Raw genomic sequence first — 27559 nt, 5'->3', positions numbered from 1 at the left:
TGGTACCTCGGGTTAAGTACTTAATTTGTTCCGGAGGTCCGTTCTTAACCTGAAACTGTTCTTAACCTGAAGCACCACTTTAGCTAATGGGGCCTCCTACTGCTGCCGTGCCGCCGTAGCACAATTTCTGTTCTTAACCTGAAGCAAAGTTCTTAACCCGAGGTACTATTTCTGGGTTAGCGGAGTCTGTAACCTGAAGCGTATGTAACCTGAAGCGTATGTAACCTGAAGCGTATGTAACCTGAAGCGTATGTAACCTGAAGCGTATGTAACCCGAGGTACCACTGTATCTCTTGCCTAAATTGAGGCTAGTAGTGCCAATAGCATCTGAACAGAACAGACTTTTATTTGCTGCAGGTTGCAATTATTCCGTGCTTCACAGTCAAATCCAAGCTCAACCTTTTGCTCCTGTTTTCAGGACAGTCCAGAAATACGTGACATTTATTATGAGGCTGTCTTGCTGGAATCTGCAGAGATTTCTTTTAAACACTAGGTGGCAGCTGTGATACGAGTGTGAAAGGTTTGGCCCAAAAAAATATTTTTGTACCAGGGTTTTTGTCTATTGTAGAGATGTGCACATGGCGCTCTTCTTTGCAACTTGTAGCCGCCCTCCAAGGTGCGCTTTTGGAATTATTCTGGCCGAGAAGCGATCTGTGAGCAGGAGCGTGATCCTGTGCATGCTTAGAATCGTTGGGTTGTACCCAACAAAGTTCTACTCAAGAGTAGACCCGTTGGAATTAATGAACCTAAGTTAGCCGTGCCTGTTCACTTCAGCAGGTCTACTCTGGAGTAGCAATGCGACAACATGATATTTTTTTTTTTTTTAATCATATTTATTAAAATTTCCAATAATAACAGAATAAAGAAGATAGAAAAGATAAAGAAAGAAAAATAGAAAAGATAAAGAAAGAAAAAATGCGACAACATGATAGACGTGTATGAAATTTTGCACAGGGTGGAGAAAGTGGAAAAGAGAAAAGCCCCCCCCCCCCATAACACTATATCCTGTGAGCATCTGATGAAGCTGAACCTTAAGAGGATTCAGGGTAGACGAAAGAAAGAAAGTACTCCTTTGCACAATGTGGAGTTAAACTGTGACACTCACTCCCATAGAAGGCAGTGATGGCCACTGACTTGTAAGGCTTTAAAAGAGGACCGGACAGATTCATGGAGGAGAAAGGCTGTCAGCTGCTATGAATCACGATGGCCGTGCATTACCTCCACTGCCAGGGGCAGTAATGCTTCTGAATCCCAGTTGCAAGAAACCACAGGAGGGGACTCCTTGTCAGGCATAAGGTTCCTCACCGCTGACTTTAAGGCTGCCTGTTGTTCTTCTGCAGCTGTGGGACCTAATGTGGCCTGTGGCCAGAGCTTCCCCATAAAGAAACAAGGTTTTTTTAATGTATTTGGTTTTGTTTTCTGTGAGGCGTAATTCCCAATGAGGTGGTAAACCTGTATCTTCAGACTGTAGTAATAATAATAATAATAATAATAATAATAATAATAATAATTTATTATTTATACCCCGCCCATCTGGCTGGGTTTCCCCAGCCACTCTGGGCGGCTTCCAACAGAATATTAAAATACAATAGTCTATTAAACAATAAAAGCTTCCCTAAACAGGGCTGCCTTCAGATGTCTTCTAAAAGTCTGGTAATTGTTTTTCTTTTGACATTTGGTGGGAGGGCGTTCCACAGGGTGGGTGCCACTACCGAGAAGGCCCTCTGCCTGTTTCTCTGTAACTTGGCTTCTTGCAGTGAGGGAACCGCTAGAAGGCTCTCGGAGCTGGACCTCAGTGTCTGGGCAGAACGATGGGGATGGAGACGCTCCTTCAGGTATACTGGACCAAGACAGTTTAGGGCTTTCAAGGTCAGCACCAACACTTTGAATTGTGCTCGGAAACGTACTGGGAGGTGCAAGTTGGCCATGGCTGAATGCTCCTCCATACAAACCCCACCCCCCACCCCTAATGGAGAAAATAGTACATTGGTGACAAGAAGTGTTCAAATTGCTGAGCCTTATTCCTGATGTGCTAGCTTTGTCTGCACGGGTTTCTTTTGTTATTTTGGTATGGAAAATGTTCTGTCAGAGTGAGCCCCCAAGTACAGTCTGAAGTGATACATCCTATGTGCAAGGTTTAGCACCTCAGTGCAATCTGAGCTGAAGGGTGCAAGGTGGCGCTGCAACAATATGCCATGTTTAGTTTAAATTGAGAATTATTTCTAGCTCTGTGACAGCAGATGAATCAGTTGCCGTGTTCTCACAGTCACAACTCAGCTCAATAAGTCTAGGTAATAATGACCCTCTTCCCCGAGCACATAGCCCCTTTGTGGCGCTAACAAACAATCCAGGAATCCCTCTAATTAACCACTGTTTCATGATTATGAACTGCAACACTGTCCATGATCCAAACAGGATAAGTGTTACTTTAGCAGGGGGCTTCTTAGTAAATTTTGCATGAGCTGCATGCAAACCAGTGATAGGTTCTGAATGCCTGTTGTCTGCCTTGTTTTTCTCCTCCAATGGAAGTTGTGGGGGTTTTAATAGCTGATGGGCATTCTGGAAGGAGCAGGGAAAAAATCTGCGCCTTTTCTATGATGTGTTAATCCAGCATCCGCCAACCTGGCGCCCTTTTGGACTACAACTCCCATCAGCCCCAGCAAGCTGAAGTTGTACTCTGAAACATCTGGAGGGGGCCAGGTTGGCAAATGCAGTGTTAATAATAATAATATGCTGATAACTCTTCCTGAAATGTAGCCTGGGGATGACTAAACCTTCCCCAAGTGCATTAGAGAGTTATTTTCATGCCTTCCTTCCCACTCACTCCCATACTTGTTTTTCTGTTATGCTTTTCCCATTGTCATCTCCTGCAGATGGGAGTGTGCAGTGCTGCCGCTGTCCATTTAGGGGAGAAACATTATTAATTGACCTTTGCAACATCCTCCCCGGCTTCCACAGAGTTGTTCCAAGGGATAATGTCATATCCCTTACCTGGATTGTTGGGCTTTGATACCGGCACTATGGTTACAGTTCAAGAGAAATTAACACTGTGGTGTGTCTTGTGATTTCTCTATTTTTCTTGCCCAGCTGCAGAACATGCACAGCTCAGTAGATCTGGCTGACTTGGACTTTTGGCTTGGCCCCTTTAGCTACTGTTTTTAGATAGCTTGCAGGTGAGCATGCTTTGGCTTAAGTGGCAGTTGGGAATAGATCTGTGGATTTCATTAAAGCAGTGTCCTGTGGATGTTGTTGGACTCCAACTCCCATCATCCCTGACCACTGGACGCTCTAATGCAGGCATATGCAAACTCGGCCCTCTAGATGTTTTGGGACTACAACTCCCATCATCCCTAGTGGTCAGGGAATTATAATCCCAAAACATCTGGAGGGCTGAGTTTGCCTATACCTGCTCTAATGGGACTGATGGGAGTTGTGATACAGCAGAGCTTGCCTTTAGGGGCCCTGTAAATCTTCTGCTTCTCCTACAATTTGCACACTGCTGTGAGCCAACTCCACTCCAACTGGATTTGGAATGGGTGTTTCCTCGTATGGCTTTAATTTGTTGTTGTTGGTGGCCACATCCATCTGTCCCGAGAGACAAAGAAGTGCGCCTCCAGGGGTGAAGTCAAACCACTGTGTTAGCAGCGACCTCTTTGGAGTGCAAGGCTGGGCAGTGTGTCTGGAGGTCCTGGGCTGCCCAGACAACAATGCTCCCCTCTTGGTCTCGCTGATGTGGACCAAAGAAAAGCAGAGCAATACATTTGGCACCAGATTGGCTACAGGAGTTGACAGAAGGAGGCGCACGAGACACCACCCAACCGTCTTAGGGACTCCACTCCAGATTAGTGTAAAGGTTTGCTCCTTAGTCTTTTCTTCTCTCGGAAGTCAGTGAAGGATTGCTGGTCTATTAACTCTTTGTTCTCGTTATTCTCGTTATTGGGGAATGGCGATCTTTTAAAAATCTGTTTTGTTTTCCACGCCACCCAGAGAACTGCTGTTGTGACGTGTTGTATCTTGAGGAGAATGCTATTCCACAGAACAGGGGCAGCCACACTAAAACCCCTGCACTAAGTTGCTGCAGAGCGGGCTTCTGAGATTTAGAAATTTCCAGCAGATCATAAGGCTCTATTAAGGGATAAGGCCATCTCTCAAGTAACCTGGTCCTGAGCTCTATAGGGCTTTGTATTTTGGTACCAACCCATTGAACTTGGCTTGGTAGCTGATAGACATTTAGAACTTGCACCTTGAGCTATATAGTGGTATCTCGGGTTAAGTATTTAATTTGTTCTGGAGGTCCGTTCTTAACCTGAAACTGTTCTTAACCTGAAGCACCACTTTAGCTAATGGGGCCTCCTGCTGCTGCCGCGCCACCAGAGCATGATTTCTGTTCTCATCCTGAAGCAAAGTTCTTAACCCGAGGTAATATTTCTGGGTTAGCAGAGTTTGTAACCTGAAGCGTATGTAACCCGAGGTACCATTGTATTGGCATCTAGTGCTGATGAATACGGACAGGTGCATATTTTTGGTGATGTATACTTTATTTTATCCTGCTTCTCTTCCAAGCAGCATAGGCCGGAACACTTGGTCCTTTCTCTTCCCCTTTTTATCCTCACAACAGACAACTGTGTAATGTAGTTTTGGCTGTAAAGTAGACATCGGCCCAAGAACATCATGGCCGATTGGGGATTTGAACTTGGGTCTCCCTGAATCTAGTCTGCTACTCCAACCACAATGGTGCACTGGCTTAAACATGAGAATAGGTGGGTGATACGTTGCTTGGGGAATGGCTATAGTTCAGTAGTAAGAGAATCTGCATGCCGAAGGTCCCAGGTTCCATCCCTGGCATGTCCAGGCAGGGCAGGGAGAGAGACCCCTTGCCTCAATCCCTGGAGAGCTGCTGCCAGTCAGTGTAGACAATGCTTAAGTATGCCTCTGTATAAGGCTCAGTTGATAAGAGAATGGTGCTGATAATGCCAAGGTTGCAGGTTCGATCCCTGTTTGGGACAGCTGCATATTCCTTCATTGCAGAGGGTTGGACTAGATGATCCTCGGGGTCCCTTCCAACTCTACAATTCTATTACTCTAACTTCCCACGTTTCTGTGCCTTGAGGGAAGGGCTGCAGCTCAGTGGTAGAGCATCTGCTTTGCACACAGAAGGTCCCAGATTCAATGCATGGCAGTGGCATTTCCAGGGTAAGAACTGCCAGCTGAAATCCTAGGAGCTGCTGCCAGCCAGTGTAGACAATATTGAGCTAGGTGGCTCAGTATTCTGACTTAATATCAGGCAACTTCCTATGTTGGTTTGTTGTTACGCAGTTCTGTGGGTTAAACCACAGAGCCTAGGACTTGCCGATCAGAAGGTTGGCAGTTCGAATCCCCGCGACGGGGTGAGCTCCCGCTGCTCGGTCCCTGCTCCTGCCAACCTAGCAGTTTGAAAGCACATCAAAGTGCAAGTAGATAAATAGGTACCGCTCCGGCGGGAAGGTAAACGGCGTTTCTGTGCGCTGCTCTGGTTTGCCAGAAGCGGCTTAGTCATGCTGGCCACATGACCCGGAAGCTATACGCCGGCTCCCTCGGCCAATAAGGCGAGATGAGCGCCGCAACCCCAGAGTCGGTCACGACTGGACCTAATGGTCAGGGGTCCCTTTACCTTTTACCTGAAAGGCAGGAGATGAGACTTCTGTGGTGGCTGCAGCTTCCAAGCTGCCTTCAAGAGGTACCCCCCACCCTCCTTTAGCGGTTATGCATGGGCTGCCCCCTTATCTGTGTGGGGTGCCCGGTGGAAGGAAGAGACCTCCTTTTCTCTCAGTGCCTGGCGCAGCCTTTTGATGTCGTTGGCTACAAATCCTTTTAATGCAGCATGGCACCCTACGTGCGTGACAAATGGCCGTGTGAGAATTTGTCGGCTGGCTCATCCATCACACGCTTGTCCGTGGCAGAAGGGTAATCAATTTCAGCCGTTCGGCTTGTTTCATCTTCGGTCTGCCCTGGTGCCCCACTAACCTACACAGTCAAAGAGCTCCTGCTTTTGTGTGATGGCGGCAGCCAGGAGGGGCGGGAGAGGCTGCCCTCCTCAGTCCTGGGAGGGGTGAGCCGTGTCAGCTGGCAGACGGGAAGAGAGAGAGCTCAGTGTCTAGGCTTGCTCCTAATTGCCAGAAAGGAGGCTGCCTTGCCAAAGGTCTCTTGGCTGGTGTGGTTTTTTTTTTGGGGGGGGGATAAAAGGCAGCACCCGTACCCCAAGCATCAGCCGCATGACATGCCGTGATTTTGATTTCCATTTTATCTAAATAAATGGTGTGGTAAACCCATCCAGAATTAATTTTTAAAAAGAAAAAATGCATGTCAAACTGGGTCTGTGCACATTAATTTAAATTCTGCGTCATGATAACCCGGATTCTGCAATATGAAGCAGTGCTGCCAGCTTCATGCATGATTGGCTTGCCTTCCATTTCCTGGAAAAAGACAGAAATGATCACTGGACAGCATTGTTTCACTAATATTCTTACGCACTTCCTGGACCGTCAGGCTTTGTAAACCTTTGCATTTATTTGGCTGGCTTCCACGGGCCGCAATGCCCCTGTAGTTTTACCGGCAGCTGTATTATCCATGCTGCTAACAACAAATTACGCTGCATTTTTTTTTTTTACAGATGGCTCCGAGTCACAGGATCGTGTGGGAGTAGCATGAGTCCATATGGACCGCGCTGTTGCAAGGAAGTTCTTGTCTGAATCATCGCTGTTTACTGCAAGAACCTCTTTGCAATCTTTTCATTACTTTTATGAGCTTGGAACAATCTGTTGATTATATCCTGGCTCCCAGAGCTTTAGAATCGTTTGGGTTCAACATGACCTAGTCGCTTTCTGTTCCTTTTCGCCTGTTGGAGACGGAAAGCAGGAACACTGAGCAAGCTCCTCCTCCTTCATCCTCCACTCTGACTATATTCAAGTTAATTTCCTCAAGATCTCCAGGCAGGACTTCATTCTGGTTTGAATATCATTTGTACTTTACAGTATTCCATGCCTTTTGATCAAAAAATTCCAATAACAAACAAACAAACACCTTCCCAGCAACCCTTATTCCTTATGGCAAAGCCTAGGGAGTCCTTCACCTTCAGGACAACTTTTGATCCTAGAGTTCACTCGTGTTAATGCCAGAGATCACCATGAATCCTCTTCACTTTTCTCTAAGCTGACTTCTCTCACCTAGAGCCCCTTTGACCCAAGGAAGAGTCTCAATATTTTATTCTCCCTCACAGACTACCAAGGTTGCAGTGGTGAGACTCTGACCTCTGTCACATTAGGAACGTAGGAACCAGTCTCAGATTACTGGTCCACCCACCTTACTGTTGTCTACACTGGCTGGCAACAGCCCTCCTGGATTTCAAACGGGGTTTCTCTCCCAGCCCTACCTGGAGATGCCAGAGATTGAATCTGGGACCTTCTGCACGCAAAGCAGATGCTCTCCTACTGAGCTATGACCTTTCTCATTGAATGCCACCATCGCAAATTAACGGGACCTAATTTACTGGCTAACACAATAGTGTACAGTATTGGGGGGGGGGGACCCAGAGAAATCCCTCCAAGAGACAACCTCTCTAGGCCATGCTGAAAGAAGGATTCTATGAGCTAGCTCATCGCCAGCTGATAGAATACAGCTCTTCAAATGCCAAAGCTTGAATCTGAGTGCTCTGCTAATAGCTACATTTCAAAGGAACTATTCCTATGTTCAATGCAATTATCACCTAGCTGTGATAATGCACTGCCTTTAAAATCCCTGGCCAGCTACCTGCTACCTCTGTTAGGGAGTGATACTAGTAGACCTTCACCCTGAGAACCCATCCCTAAATAATTATCCAATAATAAATAAATAAAAATATTATTTACATCTGGCTGGGTTGCCCCAGCCACTCTGGGCGGCTTCCAACACATATAAAGAAATAATAAAACATTAAACATTAGAAAGTTCCCTATACAGGGTTGCCTTCAGGTGTCTCCTAAAACTTGCATAGCTATTTATCTCCTTGACATCTGATGGGAGGGCGTTCCACAGGGAGGGTGCCAGTTCTGAGAAGGCCCTTTGCCTGGTTCCCTTAGCTTCACTTCTCGCAGTGAGGGAACCACCAGAAGACCCTTGGAGCTGGCCCTCAATATCTGTGGGACTTTGTGCTTTGGAGTGGTAGATCACATTTAAAGCACTTTTATACAACTTTTAACTGTCAAGGTTTCACCCCAAAGAATACTGGGATCTGTAGTTTATTATGGGTGATGGGAATGATCAATCTGTGAGGGGGTCTTCTAACAGCTCTCAGCACCCTTAACAAACTGCAGGTCTTAGGATTGTTTTTGGGGAAAGCCTGTAGGTCAATGGAAAGCCTTTGCCACTCCTTTAGGTAGGGAGATTTTTTGATTCCGAGCCTTTGACACATGTTTTGCAGTGTTCTAGCAAAGATGTCCAGCATGCCTGTCTGTGTTTCATCCAAGTAAAGCGGGTGTCCTTGCAGCACCCTGTTTTCAACCCATACCTGGGAAGCTGCCTTGCACAGAATTAGACCATTGGTTCATCTAGCTTACTATTTATGTCAGGGATGAGAAACATATGGCCCTTCAGTTGTTGGTCTCCAGCTGCTATGAGCTATCAAGCCAGCATGGCCAGTAGTCAAGATTGATGGGAGCTGTGGTCCAGCAACATCTGGAGGAAGACTGGCTCCCAAGACCTGGATTACATGAAGAGCCCATCCATCAGTTACTGAATCTTGTTTGCAAAACCAAGAGAGAAATCACAGTCTGTGGGTTTTCTCCCACTTAGTTCTATTGAAAGTAGACACTTAGAGATGACTTAGTTATATCCATTAGTTTCCATGGAGTAAGATAGGCATTGGATCCAGCACTTATGTTTTTCTAAGCCCCCCAAAATTATATCGGTGGTTATTTTAGTGGTCAAATTAATAGGACTAATTGCAGTAATAACTAGCGCACTCTATAACCTTCCAGCGGAAATCCTTTTTGGAGTTGTCACTTTGAATCAGCTTGGCTGGCTCTCATACGAATGCCTTTGCTGCGAGGGTTGCCCTGCTCTGCTTTTCGTGCAAAGTCCTTTTAATTTGGGCCGCAGCAAGCTGGAAATGCAAGTTTCACTCTGGGGGTTCTTTCATTTATCTTCGGCTAGCGATTAAGACTCTGCTTTGGTTTTATTGGCAATCTGAAACCCCCAAAAAAGAAACAAAAAAGGAAGGAAAAGTGGAGTGATGCTGGAGGAGTTATGATAATCTCCCCTGAAAGAAATGAAGAAGTAAAATAAAAAACTATTTTCTAAGATTGTTGTGTGAAGTAGTGATGGGCAACCAAATGTGGCCCTCCAGGACTTTTCCTGGCCCTTGGGACTCTCACAAGCTGCACCCCTCACCAGCCTTTCTGCATGTCCTCCTTGAGTACTTTTGCCTGTCTTGGAATGTGTCCTTGACCTAAGATAATGCTTCTTGCTTGCCTGGATGGAAAAGTGTGTGTAGCATCCTCTGGATGAATGAATTTTGGAACGCAGCCTACCGTGCAAAGGTGAGAGTCACTTCTTTTGCCTCTGGCCTCACCCATCCATGGAATGCAGCCCCCAGATGATCCCTCAAGCGAGAGAATGTGGCGCTCTGGCCAAAACGCATTCCCCATCCGTTACATAAGATGTTAATGGAATTAAAAGAGAAAGAAGGTTAAAATCTTGTTCTTGTACTGTCTGATATTGGAACTGGGTGTGTTCCATCTTGTATGGATTGCTTACATTCAGTTTTTACTGATATGCTAGCCTTAATTATTTAGAGTGCAAAGGGGAAGGTTGGAGATGCATGCTTCCTAATGGTTTGGTGCTTTTGTCTTGGTCTGGTGTTTTTATATCCATTGAAGAAGTTGTGCAGTCTAAAAATAAAAGACCATGAAATCAAGATCATTTCAACTGGGCACCTAAAGGACATCTGATTTGATGCCAAATGAACTATTAAAGGAAGGAGGTTCCGTAGCAGAGGTGCCACCACTGAAAAGGCTCTTTGTAGTAGCCCTATACCTGTCCTTCAGAAATTGGGAAGTACCTAGAAGGGTCCTCTAGTATTGCACTTAATAACAGAGTTGATATAGGACCAAGCTAGATGTGAATGTCCTACATTCCATTTAGCATAGGAACATATGGAACTGTCTTCTACCAAGTCAGGCTATTGGTCCAACAACTGTTGCCCACATTGCCTGAGACCAGGTCTCCAAGGTTTCAGGCAGGGAGTCTTTCCCATCCCTATCTGGAAATGTCAGTGGTTGAACCTGGAACCTTCTGCTGACCAAGCAGCTCTTCTTCCACTGAGCCATGACCCTTCCCAAACACAGGAGCGCTGCTTTTTACCAGCATTCAAAATTAGCTGGGTGCCGAGCACATTTTGCAACTGGCAGCCAGCCTTTTGTGAATGGATGGAGCCACACTTGGCGCCTGGCATCTCCACCTGCCTGGCTGCAGTCAGCTGGTCTGCCAGGCACAGTGGCAGCAAAAGATGCACCCGTTGTTTTTTTTTACTGCCGCGCTGCTGGGTGAATCAGGTGTTTGGCGGGGTAGAGCAGTAGCAAAAGACACATCTTTCGCTGCCGCACTACCCTGCAGACACCCTGATTCTCCCAGCAGCATTAAAAAAATTTTTTGCTGCTGGGCTGCCTGGTCTGGTAGTGGGGCAGCAAAAAGAAGAAGGTGCCTAGACATTTTGTTTTGGCACCCACAACCTATGTCCCAGGAACCACATGGCTCTTAGTATTCCTATCCCAGTTTCTAACACTGCTTTTTACTGAGTCAGCCTGTTGGTTCATCTAGCTCAGCACTATCTCCACTGACTGGCAATGAATCTCCCGGGTTTTAGAGAACTTTCTCAGCTCTCTGGAGGTAGCTAGGGATTGAACCTGAGGACTTCCGGTCGGCGCCAGCGTTTAATGGCGGTCCTCGCTTCGAGCTCCGGAGGAGGACTGCTCCGCGAGTTTGGGTCTGACCCGCTACGGCGAGCGGGGGACCCCTAAAATCACAGGTGCTGAAGCCTGTGAACAAGGAGACTCGGTGGGCACCTTTTGCGCCCCCCGGTACTGTGAAAGAGCCTTTTTAAAGGCTACGGAGCGGCATCGGGGGTGAGCGCGGTGCTGAGAGTCGCAACCCAGCCCGTGGAGTGAAGCCGCGTCGCCATGAACGGAGAGCGCCGATTCCTTCCTGAACCAGAAATTCGACTGTAAACCCCGTGAGTAAGACGGAGGGACTGAACGGGACATTTAAATTTAAATCCTGAAATTTGGCTGAAAACGGGAAAGGCATAAATTAAGGAAGTCTGCCTCCCCGATCTGCATGGCAATTAAAGCAACGAAAGAGTAAAGCTGCATTTGAAAGAAAATTATCTTTGAGCTGTCAAACCTGACATTTGACTTAAACTTCCCCCCAGTAAGCAGGAGAAGGGGGGAAGAAAACTGGACACTGTTAATCTGCCTGAAATTAACTGAGGAAAAAAACATCTTCCACTGCCAAATCCCCAGGACGGACTGCCTGAGTAAGGCACCGGGAAAGTGAACTGTCAGTTTAGACTGGATACAAAGTTGGGGATTTGTCTGAGACAAGTTACGGGACTTTAATGGAATTACTTTGTTGAACTTGTGACTATACTGAAAAAGTGCGACAGAAACTTTTACTGTGGACTTTTGGATTTTTTGTTGATTGCTCTATGTTTCCTTGTTCTCTCTCTTTTCACTTGGATACAATTAAATGCTCCCTCTAGAGGGTATAAAGAGAAACTGTTACAGTGAAAAAGAAACAGTGGGATTTTCCACTTGCAAGTCTTTCCTGTGAGAACGACCTTGAGGATATGAGTGGTCCAGCAGAAGAGATAACAACTAGATCCAAAGCAAAACAGACACAAAAGAAAAGGGGCTCAATACCTGGCATACCACCAGCTGCACAGGAAAAAGTGGCAACAGCATCTATGGATTCAATGACACAGGCACTGCTCAAAATAAACCAATCTTTAGAAGCACTGACAAAGCTATCTACGGAAAATTCAAAAAAATTGACAGAACTGACAGCAAGATTGGACTTGAATACTGCAAGTGTAACATCTAATACAGAATCTATTAATAAATTAATTCAAGAAAGCTCTGAAACACGAAAGATTGCTGAAAGTGCAAAAAATACTGCAGAGGAGACAAGGGAGGAGCTTGTGCCGATTTCAAAAAAAGTGAATGAACATGATGCAGCCCTATCTTTGCTGGAATTACAGAGAAAAGAGAGAAATTTGAAATTGAGACTGGTTCCCGAGAGTGAGGGAGACAGCCTTGTGGACTTCCTCACACAGAACTTTACGGAATTTTGGCAAGAGGAGCTGCAGGAAGAAGAACTTGAAATAACAACAGCTTTTCGGCTGGGCAGGAGGCAAGGTAAGAAGCCAAGGGATTGTTTGATCACATTGAGATCCAAAGGAGAAAGAGATAAAATATTGAACTTGCATTACCAAAAGGCATTGGAGATTGAAAATAGTCAAGTACAAATTTTTAAAGATATCCCTAAATACATCTTGGAGGTGAGATCCTTCTATAAAGATTTGGTCTACCTGCTGAAGAAAAACATCATACCCTTCAGGTGGGAGTTTCCACAAGGATTGTCTTTTAACTTCAAAGGAAGGAAGGTCAAAATAAGAACAGTTCAAGATAAAGAACAGTTTTTGGAGAGATATCAGGAGGACTTGCAGAAAGGAACAGTAGAAACAACAATACAAGAAAAAGGAGTGACAGACATTGCAAACTTGTCATTTGGACTCATACCACCATCTGAAGACGAACAAAAGTTAGGAGCAGTCGGAGGAACAGGCACTTAATAACAAAATGTCTCTGCAACTTCTCAGCTGGAATTGTAATGGTTTGAACCTTCCCCGAAGAAGACGCCAAGTTTTTCATATTTTGAAAAGAGAACAATTAGACCTAATATGTCTACAAGAGACCCATGTGACCAGGACACATAGGAAATTATTGGTAAACAAGAGACTTGGACAAGAATTTATTTCATCAGACAAAGTTAAGAAAAGAGGCGTGGTGATTTATGCAAAAGAAAAATTGGCTCCAAAGATGATATTTAAAGACGAACAAGGAAGATACCTGGCAATTGAAATACAAGTTCAAGGAGAAAAAATCTTGATAGTCGGAATTTATGCACCAAATGACGGGAAGGCGGAATTCTTCAAGAAGTTGCATGAGACTTTAATGGACTATCTGGACTATAGAGTAGTAATGATGGGAGACATGAATGGTGTAGTTTCCACAAATATGGACAAAGCACAGAGACAAGTAATTTCCAAGGAAGGGAGACTACCAAAGACTTTTTTTGAAATGACTGAAACTATGGACTTGATTGACATTTGGAGAACAAGGAACCCTCTTGAGAGAGAGGGAACTTTTTTCTCTGAAGCAAAAATGACATGGACAAGAATTGACCAAATTTGGGTAACTAGCAGTATGGCGCCAAGGATTAAAAAGGTAGAAATCTGCTCAAAGACTTGCTCCGATCATAATGCTGTAAAGATGGAGATGAAACTAACATCAACTGGATCCTTTAGATGGAGAATGAATGACACCCTATTTAGAGATGAAGAGATTTATAAGAAGGCCCAAAAAACACTGAAAGATTACTTTGAGATAAATTTGAGAACAGAAGTGGAAAAAAGAATAATCTGGGACGCAAGCAAGGCCGTGATGCGAGGTTTCCTAATACAACAGAACTCCATAAAGAGGAAAAAGCAAAATGAAAGGAAAGAAAAAATTCTGGAAAAAATAAAAGAAGGGGAAAAGAAATTGAGGTCTAAACCAAAGTCCCATGAGATTTTGAGAGAAATAAAACACTATCAGGTGCAATATATGGAATTGATGAATCAAGAGATAGAATGGAGAATAAAGCAAATGAGACAAAAGACATTTGAATCAGCAGATAAATGTGGGAAACTTCTGTCATGGCAATTGAAAAAGAGGCAAAAACTGAACACTGTGACAAGTTTAGAAGTGGACGGAAAGATTATCCACAAACCAAACGAGATAAGTAATTGTTTTCAAAGTTACTTCAGGAAATTATATGCACAAGGGCCAGTTAACGAACAGGAAATAGAAGAATTTGTTAAGAAACATGGATTACCAAAAATTTCAGAGCAAAGCAGAAGGATTTTGAATGAGAAAATAACAGGACAAGAAATAGAGGGTGCCATTCAGAAGATGCAATTGGGAAAATCTCCAGGACCAGATGGTCTGACTGCCAGATACTATAAAGCGTTGAAGGAATGGTTAGTACAACCACTGAAGGAAGTATGTAATGAAATTTTGGAGGGGAAAAAGGCACCGGAGTCGTGGAAAGAAGCCTTTATTTCACTTATACCGAAGACTGAGACTGAAAAGAACCAGGTTAAAAACTACCGCCCTATATCATTACTCAATGTGGATTACAAAATTTTTGCAGACATTATGGCAAAAAGACTGAAGAGAGTGTTGGTAGGGGAGATTCATAAGGACCAAACTGGCTTTCTTCCAGGGAGACATATGTCGGACAATGTGAGGAACATTATAGACATTTTGGAACTGTTAGAGGTGGACATCAATAGGAAGGCTGTTTTAATTTTTGTGGACGCGGAGAAAGCCTTTGATAATATTGGTTGGAGCTTTATGAAGAAGAATCTCCAAGGGATGGGGGTAGGTCAAGGGTTTGAAAACGGTATAGGTGCAATATATTCTAAACAAAAAGCGAAGTTAATTGTAAACAATGTGGTTACGGAAGAAATATCTATAGAAAAAGGTACACGACAAGGGTGCCCAATATCCCCTTTACTCTTTATATTAGTCCTGGAGGTTTTGTTAAACATGATTAGAGGAGACCAGTTGGTTAAAGGAGTACAAGTCGGAGCTAGACATTACAAGTTAAGGGCATTTGCAGATGACCTAGTACTGACTTTGCAACAGCCAGATACTAGTATTAAAAGAGTATTAGAACTAATTGAGATATTTGGTCAAGTAGCAGGATTTAAACTGAACAAACAGAAAACGAAAGTGTTGGACAAAAATTTAACATTGGCTGAAAAAGAGAAGTTTCAGAATGAAACAGGTTTAGTGATAACGAAAAAAGTAAAGTACCTGGGGGTAAACTTAACATCTAAGAATGTGAATTTATTTAAGGACAATTATGACAAATGTTGGACAGAGGTAAAGAAAGATCTAGAAATATGGTCAAGATTGAAACTCTCTTTGTTAGGTCGAATTGCTGTTATCAAGATGAATGTATTGCCTAGAATGTTGTTTTTATTTCAGACATTGCAGATTTTGGACAAGATGGACTGTTTCAAGAAGTGGCAGAAAGATATATCTAAATTTGTCTGGCAGGGCAAAAAGCCCAGAATAAAATTTAAGATTCTAACTGATGCAAAAGATAGAGGGGGGTTTGCCCTGCCGGACTTAAGACTCTACTATGAATCGGCGGCTTTCTGCTGGTTGAAACATTGGCTACTTCTTGAGAATACAGACATTTTGGATCTAGAAGGGTTTGACAATAGATTTGGTTGGCATGCATACATATGGTATGATAAGGTAAAACTGCATAAAGGTTTCAAAAACCATATTGTTAGGAAAGCATTATATAATGTTTGGATGCGGTATAAAGATTTATTGGAAAGTAAAACTCCCAGGTGGTTGTCACCATTGGAAGCTAAAGAGGTGAAAAAACTTAATATGGAGTCTAAATGGCCAAAATATTGTGAAATTTTAGAACAAGATGGGGAAAAAGTTAAATTACAGAGTTATGAGAAATTAAAGTCCAAAGTGCGAGATTGGTTGCACTATCTTCAGATAAACGAGACATTTAAACAGGACAGGAAAATAGGTTTCCAGATGGAGAGGTCAAAATTAGAAACAGAACTGTTAGAACCCAATACTAAGAATCTGTCGAGAATGTATAATCTGCTGTTGAAATGGAACACACAGGACGAAATGGTGAAATCAGCTATGATAAAATGGGCACAAGATATTGGTCATAACATTATGTTTGCTGACTGGGAACAGTTGTGGACCACCGGTATTAAATTTACGGCATGTAATGCCTTAAGAGAAAACATTATGAAAATGATGTATAGGTGGTACATGACCCCAGTCAAGCTTGCAAAAATTTATCATTTGCCCAATAACAAATGTTGGAAATGTAACGAGTCTGAAGGTACTTTTTATCACCTTTGGTGGACCTGCCCGAGGATAAAAGCTTTTTGGGAAATGATCTATAATGAAATTAAGAAGGTTCTTAAATGGACCTTCCCTAAAAAACCTGAGGCTTTTCTCCTGGGCATCGTCGGCCAATTGGTGAGAAGGAAGGACAGGACGTTTTTTATGTATGCGACCACAGCAGCAAGGATTCTTCTAGCAAAGTATTGGAAGACACAACAACTACCCACACTGGAAGAATGGCAGACGAAGGTGATCGACTACATGGGACTGGCGGAGTTGACTGGCAGAATCCGTGACCAGGGGAAAGAGACAGTGGAAGAAGATTGGAAGAAATTCAAAGTTTATCTTAGAACTTGTTGTAAAATTCAGGAATGTTAAAATGTCAAGGGGTTGGGAAACAGAGAATTGCAGCTGTAATTAACAATATTAGAAGAACTTAAAAGAAATTGAATTGGATATTTAGTTGTGAGGAGTTGCTGAAGAAATATAAAACAAGGATGCAGAAAAGGGGAGGTATGGGGAAGTCCGGAAAGTAAGGTTTATGAAAAAATGGTTATGAAATTATACATGTTTATATGTTTGTATGTTGGTGTATTGTGTATTGTTTGTTTTTTTATTTTGTGTTTGGAAAATTAATAAAAATTTATTAAAAAAAAAAAAAAAAAAAAAAAAAGAACCTGAGACCTTCTGCGTGCAAAGCAAATGCCATGCCACTGACCAACAGCATGCATTTTTAAAGTAATAATACATACCGTATTTTTTGCTCTATAGGATGCACCCGACCATAGGACGCACCTTGTTTTAAAGGGGGAGAACAAGGGGGAGGGGAATTCTCCCCCTCTCTGCCCAGCTCCCCTTTAGTGAAGCGGCAGGAGAAACGGAGCCCCTTCCATTTCTCCTCCTGCTTCGCTGAAGGGGCGCTGCGCAGCTCTCCCTCTCTGCTGAACTCAGGAGAGTCTTGCTCTCCTAGCTTCAGCAAAAGGAACCCGAAGCCTCCGGAGCGCAGCAGGAGCGCTCCCTCTGCGCTTCGGAGGCTTCGCGTTGCTATCGCTGAAGCCAAGGAGCCTGCATTCGCTCCATAGAACGCACACACATTTCCCCTTAATTTTTGGAGGGGAAAAAGTGCGTCCTATAGAGCGAAAAATACGGTACATACATACATACATCATTTTCTTTCCCTCCCCCTCCCCTTTTAGGAAGATTACCCGCTCTGAGACCCGACAGCTAATTCTCCCCTGGCCTCCTCGCTGGCCCAAGTAGGACTAATTCAGCCAGCTAGCCCTGGTGACTATCTAATGCTTATTGGATGGATTTCCCCCAAATTGATTTTTGAACTTTGAATTTTATTGTTATTCATGCTTTTATACTGTATTTTATGCCGCTTCTATGTTGTATTACAATTAAGTGTTTTAAATTAGTTGCTAGCTGTCCTGAGCCTGGTTTTCTGAACCGGGAAGGGCGGAGTATAAATAAAAAAATATTTATTTATATTTATTTATGCCACCTTTCCATAGCTAAAACCATGCTCAAGGTGGCTTACAGCAGGAAACAAATTACATAGTTAACAAATATAACTGTAATAGTCAAAAACAATAAATAAAACACACAAAAAGTACACAACCAAATCAAACAATTTCCACATAAATCATAGCAAGATTTAAAAACAAGGATACAAACAATTATTGGTAACAGCAACAGTCCCCCTTGCATCAACCTTCCCTAAACGTACCCTAACCCAAGACCAGCACACATTCCTCACCATGACCATGCAAGATTTTTTCTTTTAAAAAGCTTTTTCTTTGAAGAAAGTGCAGTCCCTTTTATTCTTCTTATTCTTTATTAAATTTCTATACTAATCCTCTGTCTGAGGACCTCATGGCGGTTTGCAACATAAAAACTCAAAAATACATATCAAAATAAAAAACAATAACAGTAACACACACCCAACATGACTTTGTTTGGGTTTGCTCTTTTAAGAGGGGGACAATTGGGTTTTGTTCATAAAGCAAATATCTCCCGTAATGTTAACCTAACAGGTGTTGAGGACCTCATTTTCATTGGTTTTCTGGTGTGATTTGCCTCTCTGAGGTCTCAGTGCAGTTTTGCGCCCCACCCTACCCCCCAATTCAGTGTTAGAAACTCAGATATATAAACTGGGTGTCAAATGGCATCTTAATTCTAGGCTGTGGTTGCTGCAGCGCAATGTCTGTTCGCCAGGGTGATCCTCAGGGTCCTTTCCAATTCTACGATTCTATGATCTCAACTCCCATCGCTTGATTGTACTTTACTCTTACAACAGTTCACTCGTCTCGGTATGCAAGAAAGAGAAACACAGTAGAAATGGAAATGATATTAACTATGGACTAAAGCAGAGGTTTTTAAACTGTGGCTACCAACCTGGTGCCCAGAAATCTCCACGTGGTTGCAGTTGGACCCAACGCCAGTAGCAAAATGTACCTGGCGTGTTTCGAATTTCGAACACTTGCCCCCATTGCTATTTTCATTGGTGGCGGGGGGTGCTGTTGGTGCCAACTGCAACTTTAATCTTGAACCCAGGTAAAAGGTGCATCGCAGCTACGCTGGGTGCAGAAAATAAAAAAATTCCCTTACAGAGGCCTGATGTGGATTTGGAGAGGGCTGTTTCCGGTTTACTTTAAAGAAACGAATTAATAAATAAACAAGTCATGTAATTGTGTGGATGGTGTCATGTCCAGGATGCCCGTTCAATTCAGCAGCACATCTTGGGCGGATGGTTTTCTCTCTGTATCTGTGTGGTGGCGAGAGCATCTGCGCTGCGCTCTGAGTCACTTAATGCCATGGTTACTTTCTTCGCTTCTCTTTGGGGTCAGTGCCAGGGACGATGATTAACCGCTATGTTTGTTTACCCCCTGCAGAAGCTGGAGGCCAAATCTCTCATCAAACTGAACTTTGCTAAAAACAGCAATGGTGAGTCGGCACTCTTGAGTCTTTTGAAAGCTTCCCCCCTCCCCCTTCTATTTAAAGGAGCTGGAAATGTGAATAGATGGCACACAGAATGCAGAGTGACACAGACCATTGCCCAGATGGGTTATGCAATCTGAAGTTGTCTCTCTCTCTCTCCCCCCCCCCCTCTCTTTCTCTTGCATAGGCCCCATCTGCTTATGGACTTTAAACAGTCATGACTACCTGCAAAGAATCCTGGGAGGTGTAGTTTGTCCAATGTGCTGAGAGTTGTTAGGAGACCCCCCTATTCTCCCCACAGAAAGCTGCAGTTCCCAGAATTCCCTGGGGATAGGGATTGATTGTTAGACCACTTCGAGAACTGCAAAAGAACATGGATTGATACGTGAATATATTTCTGCTTTGTGGTGCACACGTACCATTAGGTTGCTGCTGTTGCACTTGAAAAGGCCATAATTTTTGGAATGCTGTGTGATGAGCCAGGGCAGTGTAGTGATTAGAATAGGACAAGAGAGACCTGAGATCTCCACTTACCCATAAAAGCCAGTAACTCTCAGCTTCACAGGGTTGTTCTGAGGAAGAAAGGAATGGAGGAGCAACCGTTGGACTTGTTAGCCATCAGCCGCTTCTGCTGGAAGGTGTTCTTATATATCTATATATCTATATCTATATGTCTGTCAGGCTTCGGGGAATCTGATCCCTCCCACGGTGGCAGCCAAGAAGCAGATAAACAAGAAGAGTTCTTACCAAGTACTTTATTCAGTGGGACGCGGGTGGCGCTGTGGGTTAAACCACTGAGCCTAGGGCTTGCCAATCAGAAGGTCGGCGGTTTGAATCCCCGCGACGGGGTGAGCTCCCGTTGCTCGGTCCCTGCTCCTGCCAACCTAGCAGTTCGAAAGCACATCAAAGTGCAAGTAGATAATAGGTACCGCTCCGGCGGGAAGGTGAACGGCGTTTCCGTGCGCTGCTCTGGTTCGCCAGAAGCGGCTTAGTCATGCTGGCCACATGACCCAGAAGCTGTACGCCGGCTCCCTCGGCCTGTAAAGTGAGTTGAGCGCCATAACCCGAGAGTCTGCCACGACTGGACCTAATGGTCAGGGGTCCCTTTACCTTTACCTTTACTTTATTCAGTATTCATACAGAGAGACAAAGAAATGCAGTATCTCTTAGATAATGGCATTGATTTGAGTAAAGTCCCACCCCCCTTTGTCTCTCCTATTCTACGTCATCCCCGTGTTGGCTGATCTGAGCTTTCTGCCTCTGAGCTTTCTGTTCTACTGCTCTCAGTGCCTGCCTGGTCCTGGGAGAGGGGGGATCAGGAATGCTTTCCAAAGACACTAAATCTGTCAGCTGTCTCTCCCCTGGTGCTGCTTCTTCCTGCTTCTTCCTCTCCCAGTATTTCCCAGCTTCTCCCCTCTGCAGCCTCTGAACTATGACCTTCTGCAAACCACTGTTGTAAATCTATCCTCCTGTTCTCAGGAAGGTTCAGGAGGGACAGTCCTCCCCATTCCTCCTCAATCCAGCCCCTGACAATATCTGTATATAACTACAAACACACATATATAATTCTGTATATTATTCACAAAGTTGCTTGTAGCATCTGCTGCACATTGCACAATGCATGTAATAATTGCCGCTCGTTTCTGAACCCTCTTCCTTCTCCAAATCAGGTAAATACCACTGCCCGGTTCTCTTCACTGTGTTCACCAATAATTCTCACATAGTGGCTATCAAGACAACTGGGAACGTGTTCGCTTATGAGGTGAGTTCTCTACTGAACCAGGTTATGAAGTTACCCTGTTAGAAAATATCGGTGTCTGGATCCTTGGTTTGTTTGTATATTTAATGATGCTTTCTTATGAAATATTGCAAGGCAGTATACAACCTTCTCTCCGCCCCACTCCCCCCACTCTGTGGAGCCTGCTGAAGCAGGTTGCATCTCACATGCTTTTACACAGAGCCAGCTTCAGAGCAGGTGTGAGGAAGCTTGGGCCCTCTAGATGTTGCTGAGCTACAACTCCCATTAGCCCCAGCAAGGCCAGGGATGATGTTCATCAGCATCTGGAGAGCAAAAGGTTCCTCACACCTCCTGCTCTACAGCTGGCTCCACATAAAAGGGGTATTCCCAGCAGCAGACAGTTCTGCTGCCCCAGAAGCATCTCATGGAAGGAGGACCCCAAAAAGGCCCTGGGATATGTGTCTAGGGGCTACAGAGGGGTGGGGAAGTTGGGCAGTACCAGCTTGCTGAACTACACTGGGAGGGAGACAAAGGGTGGCTTAAAAACAAACAAGCCACTTTTAAATGATAAATGTTAATTGGATATTACCCTTAAATCCTTTCTGCTTGGTTATAATTTTTGAATCGTGCTTTGGTTCTGCCGTGCTTGCATATATACCTGTTCCTTATTCAAAACCACGATAAGCTATAAATGACAAGCACTTGTACTTCTGCTTGCAGCTGCCCTTTTTCCTGTCGGGAGCTTTTGGGTGCTGAGATTTCTGCTCCTTTGACGCGAATTCTTGCTACGCAGTCACCTCCTGACCCCTTTTGTTTAAATGCTCTGTGTTGATTCTGAAAACGGAACAGGGCACATTCCAGAGCACAATGGAGGCAAAGAATGCCCAGGCTTAAAAAATACCCAGCAGCATCACCTAGCAATATTCCAGCCATGACTCGGAATGGTGTGTTGCTCCTTCGTCATGCTGATCCTTGATGTCAGAACACCTCTCCTTGATATCACCCGATCATTAATGCACTTTGCTGTCCAAAGAATTTCTCAATCCCGATTCATGCTGTCAAGAAAACCTCACCCAAAATCCAAGTCCTTGGTTCTCAGTGGTTCAGATGGTGCCAACATCCAGGGTGTAAAACCATCCCTATTGGGTAGGGCAGTTGTCCACCCAGCTGGAGCCAGGAGATCTCAAGCTGTGCTCTGGGTGTCCCCAAGATCCCAAAGAGAAAATCCAAAGTACCACGCTCTGCTTCTGGGGCCTCAAGGGAAAGAAGCCAGATTACACTGTAGCAGATCTGGCTAAAGACGTCCAAAACACTGGTTTAGAACCAAGGCATAACCCAAATAAGCTCACTAAAAGGAAAAGGCAAGTAACAATTAAAAATAGCAGTAAAGAATGAAACCTGTTTACAAAATTGGAAGAAATAGGAAAGGGAAATGCAACCAGGTATGATCAACATACACTACTGGCCTCACACTCGACACACAGACATAGAATCATAGAATTTTTTGAGTTGGAAAGGGACCCCCAAGGGCCATCTAGTCCACCCCTTGCAGTGCTGAGGAATCCCTGACAGATGGCCATCCAACCTCTGTTTGAAGGAGAGTCCAACACATTCCAGTGTAGTCCACTCCACTGTGGAACAGCTCTTACTGCCAGAAAGCTATATTTCATCGGAATTGCCTTTCTTTTAATTTGAATCCATGGGTTTGGGTGCTAACCTCTGGAGTGGCAGAAAACGAGCCCACTTCATCTTTCATGTGGTAGCCCTTCATCTGCAAAAGGGCGTCTACTCTACTGCCCAGGGTGTACAGGCTCTGCACAGGATCTGTCCATCGTGCTGAGTGCTTCTTGGGCTCCTCTTTGCAACATGCAGCTCATTGTGTGGAAGTTGGGGGCAGAACTGGCGTCACACGCAATGACAGAGGCAGGGGGAACTTTTGTGTCACTGCTCCCCATCTATGTGTTGGCCCTTCCCTTCGTGTGGCTAACGTGCGACTTGGAATTTTACAGTGTACAGTGGAACCTCGGTTGCCGAACGCCTCCGTAGTCAAACATTTCGGCTTTCGAACGCTGAAAACCCAGAAGGACCTGCTCCGGTTTTCGAACGATTTTCGGAAGCCGAACGTGTTACGTGGCTTCCAATTTCAGTTTTCCTATTGTATTGAGGTTTTTGGGTTTCGAACGTTTCGGCAGTCGAATGGTCTTCCGGAACAGATTACGTTCGAAAACCGAGGTTCCACTGTAATCCGCTTAAGGTTCATGAGCTTTTGAGTCCTACAAAAATATTGTTAAAACCTGGCAGTTGGGTCTGTGCCTACAGCGTTCTTAATGCTTGTGGTTACAGTATTCTTAGTGCATGGATTAACTGAACTCTAAAACACAGCACTTTAGAAGTTAGTGTTTTCATTTTCCCCCTGCACCCAAAAGAACCAGAAGAAACACTTCTCTTCTCCTTGGTTGGTGGCAGTAGTGCTCCTGAATCCCAGCTGATAGAAAACAGAGGGTGGGAGAGTGCTTCTGTGCTCAGGTCCTGCTTGTTGGCTTCCCAGAGGCATCTGCTTGGCCACTGTGAGAACAGGATGCTGGACTAGGTGGGCCACTGGCCTGATCTAGCAGAACTGCTCTTATAGCTAGGCTACAGCTCCTACAATCCCTGTCCATTGAATGGCCTTGCTGGCTGAAGTCCAACAACATCCACAGGGCCACAGGTTCCCTGCTGTTGCCTTATAGGATTGTAAAAGGTAAAATATTGCATTAAGCTTTTGGGACATCTTTTCTGATTTCATATGTCTTTTTCTCTGTCTCACTTTTTAAGGCAGTTGAACAGCTGAACATAAAAACAAAAACCTACAAAGATCTCTTAAGTGACGAGCCCTTTACTAGGCAAGATATTATCACGCTACAGGTAAGATACTGTTATCACTGTTTTAATTAATTAAGGATGTTTAAATAAGGGATGTATGGGGTATTAGGCGAGGGGGATATCATCATCCTTTGGGGGTAGTTTGCCCACCTTTCGTCCCCACCCTGCACTCAGCTCTCACTTGTGGCTCCAAGAAGTTGTCACCTGCTGCACCCAAGAAATGATTTTGACTGGCCAGCTAAACCAGGTGAGGGTAGTCGATGGGTCTCAAACCCTCAGTGAGACTTCCACTGCATGAGAAAGCAGGCTCTGACAGATTGAGCAGACAGCACCAATAGTGGGTCCAGCCGTCCAGAAGGCAGTTTCTGCATGTGCAGTAGAGTGAAATGAGGAGCAGATGGGGCTCCTCCACCTGGGAAAGTACCCCATCTAGGAAAAGGAAAGCTCTGACCCTACACTTCCGCTGTCTTGCTGGATATCTTCGGGAGAAGAGAAGGCTAATGAGTAAACTCTATGCAGATCCAGAGTGGGGGCCCTAAGATGTTTGGATGGCACCTTGTATTGCTCCTTCCGGCCACACCTGCAGCCAAGCATATTGCTCCGCTTTCCTTTGGTCCAGATCAGCAAGGCTGAGAGTGGGGGGTCTTGTCCTCTGGACAGCCCAGGACCCCCATACACACTGCCCAGACTTGCACCCTGCAGAGGTCACTTTGGCGCTGCCAAGGCAGCGGTTTGACTTCACCCCTGAGGCACAATCCCATTGTCTTTTGAGACAGATGGATGCCAACCCGCTAAGAATGTTTGATTGCTCTAATGGATTTGTTATTATGTATTTTAATTATGTACTTGTGTTAATAGTTCTAAACTGCTTGGAAGCAGATTTGGCAAAAAGGTGGTATATAAATTAATTGATCAACAACAATTAGCTAACTAACTGCCTAGGCAAGCTAGACGCAAAATCTGAGTTTGAGGCACATTCCGTCAAGGCAAAAGCACTCAAAGATGGTGTGAAGCAAGGCCTGTGAAGAGTGTGGCTGGGGAGGGGTTGTGGCCCAGGGAGAGTTTCAAGGGCCACATAAAGTCGTGGGAGGCCACATACGGGCCCTGGGGCTGAGGTCCACCATTCCTGATCTTCTACATCTCTTTTCAAAAACTGTGGAAGTAATAAAACGTGATTTGGAAAAGAGCAAGCTGCAGAATAATCTTCTGCATGCAGCTTCTATGCCTGTCTGTGTTCTGTGCAATGAAAATCCATTTTCTTCAGCTGCCGCCCAGCTCTTAAAGGAGAAAACAAAGGGAAATAATTTACAAGCGTGCAGAAAGGGGAGAGAAAGGAAGCCAGTGGGCTGCCGGTTGGGTGCCGGCCCGCACTGCTTGACTTCGAAAATGTCTTTTGGTTTTACTGCCAGCCGTAAAACTAAAGATTTATTCACCAGTGAAAGCAAACAATTTCAGGGATGAATGAAAGACATAATTATGTTATTTAATGAGAGGCAGAGCAGTTGGCGCTCTCTGGTGAGTTAGTGGTGATGGAATATTGGATGGTTTCTTATCTAAAGTCACAATGCTGCATTCATCTTGACTTTCCCCATTTGCATTCATATCGACAGACAGTTCTCCCAGCGTTGCTTTGGGACTTGAGGCCACACTCTGTCCTCCGTACTACCCTGTTAAGATATATGCCTCTAGAAAATCATCAAATCATGTTGGAAACCACCACCACCCCACTTGACTTCAAGTTTCGTCACACTCGAATAGAGCACCCTAGCATGAAGAGTTTCATTTAAAGCTGTTGCTGGAGAAAATGCAACACCCTCCCCCCACAACGGCATAAATGTGGTTGGATTATCAGCATCATGGCTTGACGTTTCAAGATGGCTTGGCCTTCACATATTTTTGCACTGTGTTTCCTTTTTGTTTTTAGGATCCAACCAATTTGGACAAATTTAACGTCTCCGGCTTTTTCCATGTGAAGAACAACTTGAAAGTGACCGATCCAGGTAAGAACGGTTGTCAGGAGGCTTGGAAGCCATGAAAGAAGCAAAGCAGAACGTTGAATGGAAAGCAGACTGAGCCATTGTCGCATCAAAATGCGGTGGAACAGCCCAATGGGGCTACTTGTCCTGAAAGTGCAGTGCTGGCAGTCAGTGAGCTAACAGGCCCAGTTCCAGCTGTTAATACAGTGGTACCTTGGTTCTCGAACTTAATCCGTTCCTGGAGTCCGTTTGACTCTCGAAACCGATCAAATACCAAGGCGCAGCTTCCGATTGGCTGCAGGAGCTTCCTGCAGTCAATCGGAAGCTGCGTCGGATGTTTGGCTTCCTCAAAATGGAGTACTTACTTCCGGGTTTGCAGCGTTTGGGAGCCAATTTGTTTGGGAGCCAAGCCATTCAAGTACAGTGGTACCTCAGGTTAAGTACTTAATTCGTTCCGGAGGTCTGTTCTTAACCTGAAACTGTTCTTAACCTGAAGCACCACTTTAGCTAATGGGGCCTCCTGCTGCCGCCGCCCCACCAGAGCACGATGTCTGTTCTCATCCTGAAGCAAAGTTCTTAATCTGAAGCTCTATTTCTGGCTTAGCGGAGTCTGTAACCTGAAGCGTATGTAACCTGAAGCGTATGTAACCCAAGGTACCACTGTACCGGGGTACCACTGTACTGGTGTACAAAGCCACAAGAATCTTCACACCCAAGTGTCTAAAAAAACCCACTCCACTTTCCCCAAGATCGACCCCCTCGGGCCCTACGATCAGCAGGGCCTGTTAATGGCGCCTCCTGGTTGCAGGGAGAGGTAACTCATGACAGGGCTTCCTTGGTAACGTTGAATTATTATTTAAATTTCTTACCCATCCTTCATCATCAGGTTCCAGAGAAGGTGACAACAATTTGAAATTCAGTTTTGAAAATAGTTGAAACCAATTACTGTCAGAGGAGTACGGTGGATCCTCAAAACACATACCTCAGGTGTCTTAAGGCCAGGGTAACAGAATGGCATCTCTAGTGAGCTGGGCTTTCTTGCTTCCTTATTAACTTTTGGGAGCAATTTAATGAGGCAGACAGAGCCACTTCACTAGGGAGGCCATTCCGTTCCCCTGGCCTTAAGGCACCTGCTGTGGGTGCCAGAGATTGTCAGATACGAAACACCAGCAAAACCGTGAATGCCAAGAAGCCGTTTTCCTGTTGATGTTGTTTTGCAGATGATGAAAAAGCAAGGTCAGACCCGTCCTACTACCTGAAAAATGCAAATGTCGAGACCCGGGAGACTCTGTCAGAACTTTACAAAGAATTCAAAGGGGATGAAGTTTTGGCGGCAACAATGAGGGGTCCAGAGAAGAAGAAAGTCGATAAGCTGAATGCGGTGAGTTGCGTTTTGCTGATTTGTAAAAGGCCACTTCTGAATGGCTAGCGGAAAGGCAGGAGGCATCTTCGGTATAAAAGAGAGAGGCTAGATGCACCAGCAGCAGGGAAGCAGCCTGGCTAATCAGCCGCAGATTCACTTCTCCGCAATAGCCGTTGATTGGCTGGGACCTTGGCCTCTGTGTTGGTAGTTGTACCATCAAACTGTACATTATGCAAGACACCAGGCTCTTGTCAGAAGCTGTGGCTTTCCCCTCCCTTCCCTGCGTCCTCCAGCCCTGCTTATTGAGGCGTCTGAGAGTTGTTAGGAGGCCCTCGTTCCCCTCAGGGAACTACAGTTCCCAGAGTTCCCTGGGAAGAGTGCTTGTTAAACCACTCTAGCAACTGTAGTTATAGGTGTGGAATAGGAACCTCTTAACAGCACCCTTGACAAA

The 27559-nt window shown here is 44.8% G+C and overlaps 1 protein-coding gene and 1 long non-coding RNA gene across 2 annotated transcripts in view; one reads left to right on the top strand and one right to left on the bottom strand.

Annotated features, from left to right (window-relative positions):
- PPIL2 (peptidylprolyl isomerase like 2) overlaps nucleotides 1-27559 on the top strand; it is a 76248-nt gene that overhangs the window by 7372 nt on the left and 41317 nt on the right. The window contains exons 6-10 of the mRNA XM_080985190.1: nucleotides 19124-19175; nucleotides 20840-20931; nucleotides 23722-23811; nucleotides 25694-25769; nucleotides 26966-27126. Coding sequence (XP_080841316.1) covers nucleotides 19124-19175; nucleotides 20840-20931; nucleotides 23722-23811; nucleotides 25694-25769; nucleotides 26966-27126 — 471 coding nt within the window. The remainder of the gene's footprint in view (nucleotides 1-19123; nucleotides 19176-20839; nucleotides 20932-23721; nucleotides 23812-25693; nucleotides 25770-26965; nucleotides 27127-27559) is intronic.
- LOC308465455 lies at nucleotides 931-18485 on the bottom strand. Its single transcript, XR_013980456.1, has 3 exons — nucleotides 18348-18485; nucleotides 5658-10494; nucleotides 931-1465 (listed from the first exon to the last, which is right to left on the bottom strand). It is a non-coding gene; the product is annotated as an uncharacterized lncRNA (long non-coding RNA).

This window comes from Podarcis pityusensis (assembly GCF_964106645.2).
Source record: "Podarcis pityusensis genome assembly, chromosome: 16".
NCBI classification, from domain to species: domain Eukaryota; kingdom Metazoa; phylum Chordata; class Lepidosauria; order Squamata; family Lacertidae; genus Podarcis; species Podarcis pityusensis.
Note: the sequence above shows the minus strand (reverse complement) of the source record. Positions and strands in the feature narration are given on the sequence as shown.